General features: G+C 38.3%; 1 protein-coding gene across 1 annotated transcript in view; it reads left to right on the top strand.

Moving 5' to 3' along the window:
• Window positions 1-18,564, top strand: part of LOC150090948 (uncharacterized) — a 385,861-nt gene that overhangs the window by 292,248 nt on the left and 75,049 nt on the right. Inside the window, exon 15 of the mRNA XM_090378546.1 lies at window positions 4,364-4,504. Coding sequence (XP_090234672.1) covers window positions 4,364-4,504 — 141 coding nt within the window. The remainder of the gene's footprint in view (window positions 1-4,363; window positions 4,505-18,564) is intronic.

The raw sequence follows: 18,564 nt of genomic DNA, 5'->3' as shown, positions 1-18,564 counted from the left end.
TAAACAGAGATAGGGAAATTTTATGGAAAAATGTCGATAACGCACTTCCGTGAAACGGATGATTATTTGTCGGTGTAAAAGAAAATCAGGCTCTCCTAATTCTCGAATGGAGTTGATTCACAGCGGTGTCCAACCCGCCCTTAAAGTGAACTAAAACAGCATTTTAAATTTTGTTAATTATCAAAAAATTTCTCATTAAATGTTTTGTTCAGTAAATGTAATTGTGTATTGCACTTAATAAAATTTTCGAATATTTTCAATTTTACTTCTGTGCCTCCATAACCAGGTGGGAAGGAGCAGCAGTGCGTAGCACACGCTTCTTGATTAGACCGGGGTTCGAGCCCATCACCACCAAATACGGAGGATGCGGAAAGGTCAGAGAATGACCACCGCATATCCCGGAGCAATATGGCCTTAGTTGCTAATGCTCCTAAAAACCAAATAAACAAACAAACAAACAATTTTACTTTTACATGCAACAAGATATCGAGTTAATTCGCTCCTAATCCATTCGCTATATGAAAATTTTCTCGCTCAACGGAAACTATTTTAAATGTAACTTCCAGGGGGAATTCAAAAATAATTAAACAGAGGTCTGACTGAGTAATTTAGAATTATGAAAATAGTTATACTGTTTTATGAAGAAAATATCTTAACAATAGACAGTGAAAAATGTAAATTTAGTTAAATAATTTTAAGCTTATTTGAATAGTAGATAAACATGTGAAAAATATTTACAGAATATTACAAATTTCAAAGTGCACTGCATCCAAATGTCACACATCACTGTTAATAAAGGTGCCAATATGCAGTACCGTTGTGTACCGTCACAAAAAAAGCACTGATCTTGCCTATTGTGGACATATCTTGTCACTGGGTTGTTCCGGTCTCCACAATGCCTACTTACCCACTGACATGACTCCAATAAGAATTGAAACGTAAAGCAGTCTGGGCAATGGCATTCACTTTAAATTAAAAAGAAGTACACTTCTCCGTTTGAGCACTGCTTTATATTTAGAGTAGTACAATACTGAGATAACTTGTGGCAAAGCACCTCTGCAATAGGTCGATCCACTAATTAACACACCTAGTTTGCTCATTGCTACATGCATAAATAGACTATGCCTTTTTTATAGCTCTCACAGCATGAAGTCTTCTGCCCTAAATTTACTTAAGAGTGAATTAAGTAACTACAGGTCAATCAGTGGAGAAAATTGTAAAAGTGATAATTAAAAATGCAATTAAATGTCTTGCACTGTTTCTTGTTAATCTCCTGTCTCATTAGCTGTTTTGATAGAGTGTCTCATAAGTTTGACGTAGGAAAAACTGTATTTCCCCATGTATAAGACGCACCTTTTTTGAAAAAGTTGGGGTCTAAAAACTAGGTGCGTCTTATACAGTGGTTGTAGATTTTTTTACTTGAATTTCGCGCTTGTTGTCTTTGCTCTCATTGTTTCGCTCTTGTTACCGGTATATTAGGTTACGTTTTGCCACGTTCTGCCCAGAAATGGCTTAGAAAAGATTTTCGTACAATGCTGAATTCAAGTTAAAAGTGATCCAGTTTGCAAAAGTGAATGGAAATCGTGCTGCTACTGAACGTACGTTTGGTCCTCCTCCAACTGAGAAAACAATCCGAGACTGGCTACGGGAAGAAGAAACCCTACTGAAAATGCCACGGCAGAAGAAGGCCATGAGAGGCAAGTCAGCAAAATGGCCTGATTTAAAGAGGAAATTGAAGATATGGATTGAAGAGCAAAGGGCAATTGGAATTTCTGTGTCCACAAAGATGGTTCAGCATGAGGTAAGAAGAATTGCTGATGAAAAAGAAGTTACTGATTTCAAAGGAGGACACAATTGGTGCTTTAGGTTCATGAAACGGAATGGACTAAGCATGCGTACACGCACCAGACTTGCCCAAAAGATGCCTGAAAGCTATGAGCAGAAGGTCCTTGAATTTCATCGTTTAGTCATTCAATGTTGGAAGATGCATCAGTTTGAGTTGGGACAGATTGCAAATATGGACAAAGTCCCCCTTCAATTTGATGTCCCAAGTAACAGAACTGTTGATAAGAAGGGGGTGAAAACTGTAACTGTTGAAGACAAGTGGACATGAAAAGAGCCATTGTACAGTTGTTCTAGCTTGTTGTGCCGACGGAACCAAGCTGCCTCCTATGCTGATTTTCAAACGCAAAACAATGCCAAAAGAAGACATTCCTTGAGGAGTGATTGTCCACGTTCATGACAAGGGTTGGATGGATCTGGATGGGATGAAGATCTAGTTTGAGAAAGTTTGGAGCAGGAGACCAGGTGGGATCTTACGCAAACCTGCCCTATTGGTGCTTGATCAGTTCAGGGCACACATAACAAAAAAACACAAAGAAGATTGCTGCAGAGCAAAACAAAACTTGCCGTCATACTTGGAGGCTTGACATCCCAGCTCCAACCACTTGATGTCAGCATTAACAAACCCTTCAAAGCTGCCATGAGAGACGAATGGAACCAATGGATGAAGTCTTCTAGCAACAATTTGACACCAGCAGGAAGAGTGAAGAAACCAACTATTAGAGAAGTTTGTACCTGGGTGAAAAGATCCTGGGATAATATCAAGATTGAGATCGTTGTCAAGTCATTTAAGAAGTGTGGCATTTCAAATGCCAAAAATGGAACTGAGGACAAGGTAATATATGAAGACAGTGATTTGTCATCAGACACAGATGAGGACAAGCTAATGGATGGGAGTTTTGACAGTGATGAGAAGTTGTATGAATTTTATGATGAATAAAACTTGAGTTCAATAACTTTATGTAATACATTTTTTTTTTTTTTTTTTTTTTCAAATTTCGAGCCCCAAAATTAAGGTGGGTGTTATACATGGGGAAATACGGTAATTTTCATATTGTTTGTTTGGACTTCACCAAAGCATTTAACTCATCATTCTTCTATTTCTTACTTTCTTGGTGATTCCCTTTTACTCTCTCTCTCTCTCTCTCTCTCTCTCTCTCTCTCTCTCTCTCTCTCTCTCTCTCTCTCTCTCGGCGCCTCCGTAGCCAGGTGGGAAGGAGCAGCAGTACGTAGCACACGCTTCTTGATTAGACCGGCGTTCGAGCCCGTCACCACCAAATACGGAGGATGCGGAAAGGTCAGGGAATGACCACCGCACATTCCTGGAGCAATATGGCCTTAGTTGCTAATGCTCCTAAAAACCAAACAACTCTCTCTCTCTCTCTCAGGGTAATGTGGGAATTTTTTTTTTTTTTTTTTTGTCTGGTGCAGCATAAGCCTCAGGCTTCCTTGCACCATATGGCTAATAATAATAATAATAATAAATAATCCCACATGAGATTACTGTATAAGTTGGAGCACAGTGGCAGGGGGTAAGATCCTTAGATGGATGATGTGATAGCTGCAGTATAGGAGGCAGAAAGTTGTGATTATGGTTATTACCCCCTACTTAAAAGTAGGGCCCCTTAAGTATTGATGCTGAAGCCACCATTGTTTTAGACGTTCCTAAATGAGATTGACAGAGGGATACAGGGCTTGATGTAAAAATTTGCAGATTAGGCTGCAAAATGCGAGGTTAGAAAATAACCTCAAATAAATTATACATTAGGGAGAATTGAATTAGAGACAGAAAAGGAAGAGAAAAAATTGAGGTTATAATCCAGGCAGACATGAAGTTCTCTGTGCAGTATGCTGTGTTGAAATATGAAGATCACACCTAAAAAAAAATCAAAATTCTTAGAAAAGTTCCAAAGGTGGGCAACATGCTTGGTAAAATTGGCAGAGAAGGTATGCATATGAGGAAAGACTTTGAATATGTGGGTTTCATGGCTGGCTAATAACTAGGTACCATAGAGGGAATCTGATTGAAGTCTGGTAAGGCTTTGAGGGATGGGAGATAGTAAAATTATAACAATATGAAATTTTCACATGTATTAATGACACTAGAATTAATAAAGACCATAAATCAAAATTATGTAGGAAAGATATACACTGGATTATAGAAAGTTTTCTCTTTATTTTAAAATGTAACATAAAATCTTAACCTTGTAAAACTTATTTATTCACCATCAGCCAAATACTGAAGGTGAATAAATAAGTTTTTAATATTTGAAATAAAAGCACTATATGTTTTGTTTCATAGTGCAAACTTTAGCTTGAAAATTGGAAACTGGAGCACTTTTCCACCCAGCTAAACTGTCAAATTGATTCTAATGGACACTCCTGGATTTCTTCCATAATTAAATTTTACTTATATTTAAGTTGATTAACTTGTTTTTTGTATTTGGAACATGAAGTTTTTTTTTTTTACTCATAACTGTGTGCCCTTAATTAATCTTTTATGCTTTGTTTTTGCTTAAAGCATGCATCATTAACAACACAGAATAGGAAGCCTTCGGTTGTGAATTCGAACATTAAAGAAATACCATTAGTAGAAACCTTGCCTCCTCCTACTCCTACCATTCCAACTTCAAACAAACAACAACTTCCCCCTGAAGATGAGGTATGTAATAACTGTACCATATTTTATATTGTATTTTTTAAGATGGTCATTGGTTGGATACTTAAAAAAAAAAAGTCAAAAACGGCAGGTATAAAATATAACATACATGCTGAAAATGTTCAAATATGTGAGAAGCACTGTATCTCTTACATAAAATATGAATAATTAAATTTATAAATTTATTTTTGTTGTGCTTGTAAATTGAAATGCACTCCTACATTGATCCATAACTTTAGGCTTTTATTAGTTATAAGTTCTAGAAAATAGTGTTTTATATTGGCTTTTCTTATCAAAGAACCTTTTAATTGTTAGGTTGGAAAGCAGAATAATTTAGAAAAACAGGTCATCTTAATGTTGCCACATTACAGGCAAAATTCTGTGAACGTGCAGACAATTAGCAAATACATTTTATATATTCTGAGTAAATTACATAAATTAAAAGGATGTGTATCATGTAAGACCAGAAATTCCTGTGAACACACCTGTTTTCATTGGATTATTCAGCAGTGATGGAAGAATCAGCAGTGATTCTTCATGCATTAAGAATCTGCAGATAAATGAACCACTAGGTGGCAGTGATCACAGTGTGCTGAAGTGGGATTTACTCAAAGAGGTAACTACCATTAGGGGTAAAGGGAAGGGTTATTGCTTTCGTAAAGGCGACTACGATGGACTGAGACAGTATTTAAATTCTATACAGTGGGACCAACTGATGATGTTACCAACAGTAAATGCAAAATGGGAAGCATTCAAAGAACTTATCTTGGAAGCTACTAGACTTTACATACCAACTAAGAAATATTGTTCAAGGTTTAGGCCTAAATGGATGTCAGATGAACTGATGAGGCATATGGCAGAAAAGAAACATGCATGGGATACATACAAATTAACACATGACACAGAAGCCTATGATAGATACAAGTTGATCTGTAACCAAGTTACAAAGGAGGTTAGGCAGGTGAAGGCAGATTACGAGAAATCTTTGGCAAGGGATGCAAAGAAAAACAGCAAAGAGTTCTTTACTTATGTAAACTCTAGAAGGAAGGGGATGAATCAGATTGGTCCACTTGATATTGATGGGTCAACTGTTGATGATCCTGCTCAGGTAGCTAACAAACTAAATGAATATTTTGCATTGACATTCACACATGAGGAGTTATTTAGCGAGGGGAAAGCCAGAGGTGTATTCAACTCTAGCAGTAAGCTAGAGAATCTTGTAATAACTGAGAGTAAAGTGGAGGAGAAATTGTTGAAGATAAACACAAGAAAGGCACCTGGGGTGGATGGGATCTATCCAGTTATATTAAAGGAGGCAGCAAAGGAAGTAAGCAAACCCTTAGCCATAATTATGAGAGCTTCCTTGGACTCAGGGGAGGTACCCATAGACTGGACATGTGCAAATGTGACCCCAATTCACAAAGGAGGATCAAAAGCTGACACAAGCAGTTATAGACCTGTGAGTTTAACTTCTGTTCCAGGAAAATTAATGGAGGCACTAGTTAAAGAAGCACTGCAGGATCATTTAGACAAGACTTCAGTTATAGCTCGGACACAGCATGGTTTTGTTAAGGGGAAGTCTTGCCTGACCAATTTGATTGGATACTATGATGCAGTCACAAAGGAACTGGATGCAGGGAATAACTTTGATATTATATACTTGGATCTTAGAAAGGCTTTTGATACTGTTGCACATGGAAGACTGCTGCACAAATTGGAGCAGTGTAACATTGGAGGCAAATTGCTGCTGTGGGTAAAGGGGTGGCTGAGGGGGAGAAGACAGAGAGTGGTAAACAATGGACACTGCTCGTCGTGGACTAATGTTATTAGTGGAGTCCCTCAGGGCTCAGTGTTGGGTCCATTATTGTTTTCTGTATTCATAAATGATATTGATGATGGTATATCAAGCTTAATGTCGAAGTTTGCAGACGATACAAAGGTAGGCAGGGTTGTCAAGGACACTACTGACACTATGCTGCTGCAACAGGATCTGGAAAGGTTGAGCAGATGGGCTGAGAGGTGGCAAATGAAGTTTAACATTGACAAATGTAAAGTACTACACATGGGAAACAGCAACCCCAGAGCAACGTATCAACTCTATGGTATTGCACTGACAGTGGTAGAGAATGAAAGGGACCTGGGGGTGGTTGTGCAGGCAGATATGAAGTTCTCTGAGCAGTGCAGACGGGCTGCAAGAATAGCTCATGGTGTATTGTCAATGATATATAGGAATTTTTCTAGCAGGGATAAGGAGGTGATTATTCCCTTGTATAAGGCAATGGTCAGGCCACACCTAGAGTACTGTATACAGGCCTGGAGGCCTCATTTCAAGAAGGATGTAGAGCTGCTGGAACGAGTACAGAGAAGGGCAACAAGATTAGTGAATGGAACAAAGGGTTGCTCTTACGAAGAAAGGCTTAAGATTTGCAAATTACAGTGTCTGGAGACTAGGCACCAGCGAGGTGATCTGATAGAGGTGTATAAAGCATTGAATGGTTTGAGCATACTCAATGCTGATGGGATTCTTCCTCTCGCTCAGAATAATCACCTGAGAGGGCATAAATTCAAATTGAGGAAAGGCAGATGTAGGATAGACGTGCGGAAATTTACCTTTAGCCAGCGAGTGGTTGGTTGGTGGAACAGACTTCCATCCCTTGTCATGGAAGTTGATAGCCTTAATAAGTTTAAGGCTCAGCTGGACAGGTATTTTGAACGAACAGAGGGGTGAAGTGGTTTTTTTTTTTTTTTTTTTTGGCTGATGCTACATAAGCTTGCTTTCTTGCATCAAATGCCTCTGCTAATGCTAATTACCTTGTTTCCTATAGACAGTGTATATACAGGAAACAATATAGAAAGCATCTAGCTGTAGAAAAAAGCAAAAAGTTATAATAGTGAAGATAACATATCTTAACAATTACAGCGTAGCCTGTTGCGTTTTCTGCAAGCCAGTGAGTAAATAGAATTAGTGTATAGGTGTGGGGGATCCATGCAATATTTTAAAACTTTTTGTTGTGATTCGTATGAACTTTCAATTTATTTTAGTTACTCTTATAAATGAAAATATACAATCTTACATTTATCCTTAACATGAGGATTTTGTTATAAGCTGTGATATAATGGGTTTTGTTATCAAAGAATCTTTCATTTGGTAGGTTGTAAAACAGAGTAATTTAGAGAAACAGGGATCACTATTTACTGTTACAGAACAATTTGAGTATCCACAGAGGGACTGAAAATTTATATCTGTTCCTGGTGTACATCCTGGGACTTCATTCCAGTCATTGATTTCAAATTTTCATGTGTATGGCAAAGCACAGTTTAAATCCATCATTGCAAGGCCTCCAACTTTATAACAGTCAGTTTTTGGAATGAGTAGGTATGTCATTTACTTAGGGAGCATAGCCATAAAGTCTTGGGACAACATTGCCATTAGTTAATATAAACAACACTGTACATTTGAAATGTAGAAAAAGGTGCAGACTTGAGAGCAATATAGCAGTCACCATAGAACATAAATCTTGCATCATATCATGTCTGTGTTAACTGATCACATAATATTGCATACAACTGCATTCCAAACATTTCTATTTAAATATGTATAGTATAGATCACACAGCTCTAATAATTCTTTTAAGGAAGTGCCACAACAACAGTGGCCAACCTTTATATTGGAATTTGTCGTGTGCCTAGGGAGGCAGATCCAGAATTTATTACAATCAACACCCCTTCCCCTTTTCTGAACCACACATATTGTCACCATTTTTTTCAACTGCATAGAGGATTTCTATGTAATAAAAAATTAAAACAATTCTACATTTATGAAATAAAGATGTAACTACCATCAGGAGTAAAGGGAAAAGAGGAAGGGTTTTTGTTTTCATAAAGGCAACTAGAGTGGTCTCAGACAGTTTCAAATTCTGTTTGAAAACAGAATTTCAAAATCAGTTATAGTTCAGATTCTATACAATGGGACCAACTGATGATGTTACCAACAGCAAATTCTGAATGGGAAGCATTCAAGGAATTAATCTTGGAACTACTTGGCTTTTCATACCAACTAAGAAACATTGTTCAAGGTTTAGACCTAAGTGGATGTCATATCAACTAGTGAGACTCATTAGTGGCAAAGAAGAAAAAAGTATAGGATGCATATAAATTATCAGGCGGCATAGGCACAGAAGCCTATGGTAGATATAAGCTAGTTATGAGAAAGGCAGATTACGAGAAATCTTTGGCAAAGGATGCAAAGAAAAATACCAAAGACTTATGTAAACTCTAGAAGGAAGGGCATGAATCAGATTGGTCCACTTGATATCGATGGTTTGACCCGTTAATGATCCTACATTGCATCTACGTTTACACATGAGGAATTCTGCAGGGAAGTGGAGGCCAGAAGTTTATCAAACTCTAACAGGGAGCGAAATGATTATATAATAACGGAGAGAAAATTGGAGGAGAAATTGTGAAAGTTAAACATAAGAAAGGCATCTGAGGTGGATGGAATCTATCCAGTTATATTAAATCAGGCAGCAAAGAAAGTAAGGAAACCCTTAGCCATAATTATGAGAGCTTCCTTGAATTCAGGGGAGATCTCCTCGGACTAAAGATGTGCAAACATATCCCCAGCTCACAAAGGGGGATCACAGGGTGACACAAGTAATTACAGACCTGTTAGTTTAACTTTTGTTCCTTGGAAAATAATGGAGTCACTGGTTAAAGAAGCATTGCAGGATCATCTATGTACTGCATAAAGGTAGCAGTAACCCCAGGGTATTGGAAAAGTAAAAAGACATGGGGGGTAATTGTGCACTCAGATATATGAAGTTTTCTGAATAGTGCAGACAGGCTGCCAGAGCAGCTCATGGTGTCTTGTCAATGATATACAGGAACTTTGCTATCAGGGATAAGGAGGTAATTATACCTTTGTATAAGGCAGTGGTCAGGCCACACTTTGAGTACTGCATACAGGTCTGGAGGCCTCTCTTTGGGAAGGATGTAGAGCTGCTGGAACAAGTACAGAGAAGGGCAACGATATATTGGTTAGGGATTGCTCTTGCCAAGAAAGACTTAAGGTTTTTTTGCAAATTGCAGCATCTGGAGACTGGGCACTTGCAAGGTGATCTGATTAAGCTGTATAAGGCCTTGAAGGGTTTGAGCAGGCTCGGTGCTGATGGGATGCCTTTTCTCTCTCAGATTATGCACTTAAGGGGGCATACATTCAATTGAAGAAAGACAGTTGTAGAATAGATGTTCAAAAATTTGCCTTTAGCCAGCAGGTGGTTCATTGCTGGAACAAACTTCCGTCTGTCATTGTGGAAGTTGATAGAATAAATAAATTCAAGGAAGAACTGGGCAAAATTTTGGGATGAATGGATGGGTGAAATGTGAAGGTTTCCCCTTTTTGGCTGTTGCTGTATAAGCTTCCTTTCTTGCATTATTTGCTTCTGCTGATGCTAAATTTAATATGTGGTAAAAAAATAAAAAGAGATGTTTATCATCACAAATCAGTGTCATGCAGAGCTCACTGATACTTCTATCAGGTGCATTTGAAAAGTTCATAGCTTGAGTGTGAAAGAGTAGTGTTATAGTATTAAAAATTGCTATATGTTGTTACATATAGCAATTTTGTGTGTTACTACTTTGAGTGTCAATAACACTCAAAGTAGTAACACACCAAGTTTTGTACAGTTTCAGTATCTTTTTTAATTACAAGTCCTGAAGTCAACAAATTTGTGTGAATGAGGATATAGTTTGAACATTGGGGGAAGATATCCCTTTATATGTTGTTATTTTGGTTTTTAGGAGCATTAGCAACTAAGGCCATATTGCTCTGGGATATGCGGTGATCATTCCCTGACCTTTCCGCATCCTCCATATTTGGTGGTGACGGGCTCGAACCCCGGTCTAATCAAGAAGCGTGTGCTACGCACTGCTGCTCCTGTCCACCTGGCTACAGAGGCGCCCCCCTTTATATTCCACAGTTAAGAAGTGGAAGGGAGAGCCTGGAAGGTCACTCATGCCGTGGAAGACTTGCAACATCCATTACTCCCAGAAGTTGTTGACAATATGCTTGATCTGGTGATGAGTGTCTGACAAGTGTCAATTTGGTACATTGCCAGCATCTTGGGCATCTCGTCTGAATATATCTGCCACATAATAACAGAGGTTCTTGCTATGAAAAAGGTGTAAGCATGATGGGTACAAAGTTGTTGACAGTAGATCAATAATGCACAACAGTTGTCGAGTCAAATCAGGTGAACATTTGCATTGTTTTTAAGCAGGTCCAGCAAATTTCTTTGTAAGACTTGTGACTATGAATAAGATAGTTGGTTCATCACTTTCAGCCAGAGACAAAGGAGCAATCCAAACAGTGGAAACAGTCTTTTCCCCCTCCAAAGAAAGCCAAATCGAATCCTTCAGCTGCCAAGGTGATGGCATTGACCTTTTGGGATGCTGATGGAGTGTTGATAGTGGATTAACTTCAGAAATTCCACACAGTCACAAGGGCATATTACACAGACCTGAGGTGTTTGCACTGAAACATCAAAGACAAGCACCAATGAAAACTCAGCAAAGGAGTCCTGTTCCGCCAGGACAACACACCTGCTCACAAGTTTGTTGGTGCCATGGCTGCACTGCATGAGTGCATCTTTGATATCTTGGACCATCCTTCATACTCAACAGATTTAGCACTATCGGACTTTCACCTATTTCCTAATTTGCTGAAATACCTGCCTGGCATCCATTTTCCCACTGACGGTGAAGTCGCTGCTGCAGTCTGTGCATTTCTGGAGGCATAAGAGAACTTTCTTTGCAGCTGAAATCAATGCATTGCAGCATTGGTGGCATGAGTGCATTGACCCCAAAGAGGATTATGTTGCAAAGTAACATTTATCAGAATCCTCATAAACCCATGGCCTGAGTATGATTCAGCCATGGGTCCACCCCTGCATGTATTATTAAAAACAAATCACATTACAAAATGTAAACAAAAATTTTAGTGTCAGGTAAACATGAGTGACATATTTAAACCTACCTATTTTTTTTTTCCCTTTGTATTACCTTAATAGCACTTTTCTAGAAAATTCATTTTATGTACTATTTTCACCATATGTCTTGCAACAGTAAAAATTTTTAAATTAATCTAAACATAAGACACTTCTGCAGCCAAGCCATCATTATAATGACTTGTGGTAATTCATTTTTACTGTTATCTTTAAGATATCTGTTTCATTCTAAAACTTCAGCAGCTTAAATGCAAGTCATCACTTCAGTACAAAAGTTCTTCAAAGTAGCACCACTGTGGTGCTCTGGTAAATAACTTCATTTCATTTTTTCAGTTGCAGCAAAACTAGTTTTCTGAAAAAAAACAGTATTACATTGTACATACATATGTACAGTAGCACCTCATAGGCCTCCTTAGGATAGAAAATATGCTGGATTTATGAAAATTTTCCTTTATTGAAACTTATGCACATAGCCTAATATTCAGGGATAATTTGTGTAATGTATGTTGGCAAGCCAATATCATAATTTAATGCAGTCACATAATCAGAAACAAAATTTTAATTTTACAAATGTCAATTTGGGGACAGTTTTCAATTTCGAAATAAAATAAGTATGCTTTTTACTAACATAATAATATAAAAATATTATAAAACATCATTTGGATATTTTTATAAGGTAATATAACAGCTCTCAGGAAATAAACTATTCACAGACTTTGTGTGCCACAATAAATAATTTTAAGAAATGGGCATTATGTTAGAAATGCTTTACCTGGTTCTTGTTCACATGCATAATGAGTCAGAATATGAAACAAAATTAGTCTTTCTCTAATGAGAGCTATGTTGAGTTCTCTCTAATGAGAGCTATATTGGTTCCTGAGAGTCCTATAGGAATCTAGTAGGGCTTCCATATTATTTGGGGCCATGGTGTTCTGGCTCTCTGGAAATGTCTCCTTGCCTGGTGTACCCTTCTCTTGAGTATAGTCAGTTCAGGGCACCACCAGGAGAATACTTGCTTCCTGGGATAGACAGGTTTGATGTTTTGATGATCAGTTCTGTCATAGTCATTGCATGGTTGCCCAGGCTATAATTGTTCTTTGATCTAGATATCTCAGTTTCCTGTTTCTGCAGTAACTCCCTTTTTTGCTATGACTTCAGTAAAGATGTTCCAGTTTGCTTTCTTCATGTTGAATCTTATATCTAACAAAGACTGTTGAGCTGTTTGTAACTGTGTATTTAGTCTAAAGGCTATTGCTCTGTGATCAGATGTTGCCCAGGCTGGCTGGGCACATCTGTTTGAAATTTTATAGGGTATTGAATTTGTGGCAAGAGTGACATCAATGTCACTTTCCCACATAGTACTGCTATAAGTAGGCAAATCATGGGGTTGAGTTAGTATCTGGAACGTAGAGGTAGCAATGTATTCTCTAAGTATTTGGCCATTATGAGTGGCCTGCTCCGTCTTTCACATGGCTTTTCATCATAACACTTCTATTATTTGTGCTTTATGTGTGTGCTGACGATGAAGCAAGCTTACTTTTTCCTTATATGCACTGCCTTTACTTAAAATCGTCTGAACCCTTGATTCAGGCATTCCAAGATGTCGAGAAATTTGATATTTTGCTATCACCATCTTCAAATCTTTTTATGACCAATTTTTTCATCTAACGTTATCACTTTTTACCAGAGGAACTATCAGATACACTTTTCCTTTTATCCGTAGTTAATAATTACGTAATATGTAAAAAATTTAATAGAAATTAATATAATTAATTAGTATGCACAGTAATTAATGGTGGGAGGTACACGGGAGTCTGCATGTATGTAATAAATGCGGTGTGGCCGGTGTTGTTCAGAGTGTAATGTATCGCCTTTCTATCTGAACAAGTTAGAAAATATTTCAATTGTTGTAATAATACACGTTTGAAATAATCTGTTTCTTTTTATTTTCTTATGGTAGAAAAACCAACTAGCTTCCCACACTGTATCTTGCATTCGTTTTTGTTTATTTCTTGATAACGCTTCTCGATGGAGAAGGTGTGACATGACATGAAATAAACAGTAACTCCCTTTTGTGAACAGAGCCACACACTCACTAAGAAAAGAAGCGATGTGTTTCTATAATGTTCTCTAAGGTTATGCATACTTTAGCAGTGTATTTATATTCGCAGCTTAGTACTGACTTTCTTAGAATCACCAGCTTTAGTTTCTTTAGGCCAAGCCAAAATACCACGCTAGTCGAAAATTGGTAACTAAATATAAACCCTGCTAATTCGAGTCTTGCACTAATCGAGGGATTCCTGTATTTTGCTATGTTAAATTTCTGAATCTGTCTAAGTCGTCTGGAGCTGTGCTTGGTCTTCTCCCAGGATTGGTACTGGGACCAATCGCGGGATAACCCCACTTCTTACATTAGCCCAATCTGAAGAATAGTCATTAATCACAACTCTGCCTCCAGACCTGCAGCCATCCTGCAATGCATTTGAGGAATTTCACTGTGATTACAATATGTTCCATCTTATAAAGTAACCTTTCTTACAGAAGTGAGTTCGTTGCTTTGCTGATATTCAGATAAGCAAAGTCAAAATTATTTCCTACATCCAGGTTATGAATGACTGTAAATAGCTAAACAGGTTTGTTAAAGTTAAACATGATTTTCCTTTACAAAGCCTCGATGTGATTCCTTGAACATTCTTTCTATCTGAACAATCCTATATTGCAGTCTTGTACATTACCTCAATGATTTTGCCTACCACTGAAGTCATACGCACACATCGGTAATTACCCATTTCACTCTTACAACCGCCTTTATGTATTGGTGATACATTTGTACTTCTCCAGTCCAAGAATATCTCATATCCAGTGATGCCCTTATAAATAACCTTAATGGTTCAGTGCACACTCTCTTGTTGCCTTCTTCGAAATTAATGGGTATATTCCATCAACTCCAGGGCCCTTACTTGCTTTTAGGCTTGAAAGTTTTCATAATTTTGTAAAACTTCCTGTGAAAAGATCTAAAACTCCCAAAACTTCGTCATTCATTTCACAAATATACTTGGTCTTATTTGCAATCTCAGAGATGTCCATTTCCACCTACAATCTGCCAAACTCTACTTACTTTTTCTAACAGTCTTATTTATCAGTTGCCTCTCCCCACCGTTCTTTCAAATTGCTCTGATTATTTGCTCTGATATTCCTTTCCAGAGACTTGCTAATTTGTAGTCTCCTCTTTTGATCTCTATCCAATGCTGTCCAATTGCTGTTCCCTCCCTCATTCTCTCAACTCCTAATCACTTGGAACTCTAACTTCCTTTCTTGGAAACATGAATTCCTTCAATTTAAACTTTCCTCACAGTGATACAGTTTTCTTTAGTGATTTTAATGTTCACAACTCCAGCTGGCTTTGGTTTTCTAGTTACCCTTCCCTAACTGGTTGAGACGCTGAGACTTTTTTTTACTTCTAACTTTACACATCTTGTTTATTTACCTACAATATACCAGACAAATCAAACTATACACCCAGTACATTTGATCTTTTCCTTGCTAACAACCCTTCAGAGTACACAGTGAGTGCTAGGTAGTTCTCTGGGAATCTCAGATCACAGCTGATGGTCTCTTCTCCAATGGCATCCCTCTCACATAGCCATTCTCAGCTTTGTCATTTGGCATTACAAAATGAGGTCTTCTGCAAGATTCTATTCCTATTTGACGTGGTGTGCTAAACAAAATAAAACAAAATGTGCTAAGGCTGTTCAAGATAAGAATGTGGCATATCACAATTGGCTTGTATCCAAAAGCTTATTTTCTGCCCACACCAAAGCCCATGACAATTAATAATAACTATAAAACAGTTACTACCCAAACCAAACTTGATTTTGAACAGGCCAAGAGTAGAAAACTTGCTTTTGTGCAGTTAGTAGTAGAGCATTCTGGTTTCTTTCCAAAGGTATCAACTGCAACTTTTCTTCATCTCTACTCCTAAAGATAAAGCCGAATTACTAGCATATACTTTTCTTCTGAATCTTGTATTGACAATTTGGTGAACCACATCCTACCCGGTGCAGTCCACTTAATGCCTGCCATGGTTTTATGACAGAAGAATTGTGAAAGGTCTTGACACCGAGAAAACTCCATATCCTGATGGCATTTTTCTATTTTGTTTTCAAAACCATTGTATTAGCTTGCTCTTGTTCTCTGTCACCTTTTCACACTTTCTTATTTCCACTGGTGTTTCCCCTTCTCCTTGGGAATTGTCTCATATCCTACTAGATCCTTAAAAGGGTGACAAATCCATCCCTTCCCAGTGCACTTTACTCTTTTAAAAGTAATTGAGAAGTCCATTAAGAGTCAACTCTTACTCTGTCTTGGAACCTCTTATCTGATCAATGATCATCAGTATGAATTCCATTGATAGTAATATATTGGCTTATATTACTCATTGTTGGATAAATCTGATGCAAAAATTTGGCAAAACTTAAGCAGTTGCTCTTGACACTTCAAAACCTTTTGATTGTATTTGGCTTAAAGTTCTAAAGAAACCATGATGTTATGGACTGCTGAGTGGGTTTTTTTTTTTTTTTTTTGAAAGTGAGTATTCAGTTTTATATCCAATAACTCACTACAGGTGATGGCAAAATCTAGACAGAAGCATCTTGACTGAACTCCAAGGAATCATGGTTAGGGCACCCGGGCTGTGGCCAGCCTGCATCTATGCCTATTGGCAATCTGGGCCAGCTCCCTTGCCTGGCATACTTTCCTCCACTCTGGCAGGGGGGGAGATGACTTGCTGTCCCCCCTCCTTTCCCTGTGGTGGGGCATGCGCCACTGTAATCTCGATTTGCCTTCCCTATCAACTCCATATTTCTATCTATCTCCCCCACTCTACCAGTTAGCAACATGAATGCCCCACACAATCAAAAGTCAACAATCTAAATTAAATTCACTCATTATTTTCGGCCTTCCCCTAGCGCTTCCCTCTATGCAATAATTTTTTTTTTTTTAGGTCCTAGCCACTGAAATCCCAGGAATTTAGGTGGCAGGACCTGTCAGAGTGAACTTTATGCTACTGGGTACCTGGTCTGCCTGCATGGGGTGAAAGTGGGGCAATGTCAGGGGCCTCAGCAGGGGTCTGGTGGCTAAAGACCAGAAGAACAATGGTACATGGCATCACACATATACAGAGTCCACACACTTTTAAATCTCTCGCTTTTCCAGTCAACTGGTTCACCCACAATGTAAACTACATGGAGATGAGGGACACCCTTGGTGCAATTTAAGCCTAAACACAGTTTGCACTTTATAGGTGATGGTAGATAGCTCTCTGTCTTCTTAATACTCCACTAATGCTGGTATTCCTCAAGTTTCACTTCTTTCTCCCATTCTTTTTCTCTTGTATATTCACCAACTTTCCACGGACTAGAAATCCTATCCATAGTTTTAATGATGATAGCACATCACATTCCACCTTTCAGTTGAGAAACTCTGCTCTGCACACAAACGGCCTCAACTTCTTGAATAGTCACTGCCCAGACACGATAGGAGGGAGTATATGATGAGAGCCTTGTCAATCAATTCGGCTCTGGAGAGATTGTGCAAGGCTCATTGAGTAGAATTTTTTTCCAGCCTGGTCTGTGCTTGTTGACAGGAGAGACTGCTTCTGCAGGGGTTGGGTACACTTAAATAGAAAGGGTGCAAGAATATTTGCTGATGCTATCGAGGCAATGTTAGGTGGGTCAGAAAACTGCGAGCTTGGGGGGGGGGGGGTACACAGACTAGAAGGTTAACAGTGGCCGCAGGCAGAGGCAAAGGTGATTCTTGCATTGCTTCTATTTGAATGAGCAGCAAACTGGAAAGCAAGGATGGAGATTTCCAGGACTGCTGGGAGTCATAGTGGAACAAGTAAATACATGGGCTGTGTTAGGGTAACTAAGAGTAGGAACAGGTGCATGTATACTTGCATGTACACCAATGCTAGGAGTATAGTTAATAAATTTGATGAGCTTGAAGTGCTAGTCAAGATATCAAAGGCAGATATTGTTGGGATATCAGAGACGTGGTGTCACACAGATATAAGCAGTGCAGAATTGGAATTTGGGGAGTACGTGTACAGAAAGGATAGACAGGACAGGATGGGAGGAAGGGTTATGCGATTAGTTAAGAAACACACAAAATCTAAGGAAGTGCATCCAATTGATGTTGGTGGACAATGCAATGTTGAGTCTGTTTGGTGTAACATAAGCACTGGGAAAGGAAAAATGAGAGTAGGTGTGTGTTATAGGCTTAATGAATCTGATGAGTGTAATGAGCAGTTGTGCAGAGAAATAGAGTTGGCCAGTAAATCAGAATGTCTTATAATGGCGGATTTTAACTTTCCAGATATTGACTGGAACTTGTGTTGGTAACTCGTACACTGGCAAGACTTTTGTGGATTTATTCAATCACATGTTTTCTACAGCAACAGGTTCGAGAGGCAACCAGAGGGAGTAATACTCTTGATCTGATTATCAGCAGTGGTTATTCATGCATTAAGAATTTACAGATAAAGGAACCACTGGATAACAGTGATACAATGTACTGATGTGGGAATTACTTAAAGACGTAACTACCATCAAGGCTAACGGTAAGGGCTTTTGCTTTTGTAAAGGTAACTACGGGGGTCTCAGATAGTTTTTAAATTCTGTACAGGGATCAACTGATGATGTTACCAATGTTGAATTCTAAATGGGAAGCCTTCAGGGACTTAATTTTTGGAGGCTACTAGGCTTTTCATTCCAACTAAGAAATACTGTTCAAGGTTTAGGCCTAAATGGATGTCAGGTGAATTAATGAGGCTTGTGGCAGAGAATAAAAATGTATGGGATGCATATAAAGTATCAGGTGACAGAAGCCTATGGCAAATATTAACTAGTCTGTAATCAAGTCACAAATAAAGTTAGGTAAGTGAAGGCAGATTATGAGAAATCTTTGGCAAAGGATGCAAAGAAAAACAGCAAAGAGTTCTTTACTTATGTAAACCTAGAAGGAAAGGGATGAATCAGATTGGACCACTTAACATAG

Source organism: Mastigoproctus giganteus, chromosome 1 (genome assembly GCF_048544385.1).
Source record: "Mastigoproctus giganteus isolate SK-2022 chromosome 1, ASM4854438v1, whole genome shotgun sequence".
NCBI classification, from domain to species: Eukaryota; Metazoa; Arthropoda; class Arachnida; order Uropygi; family Thelyphonidae; genus Mastigoproctus; species Mastigoproctus giganteus.
This window is presented reverse-complemented; position numbering and strand designations above follow the sequence as displayed.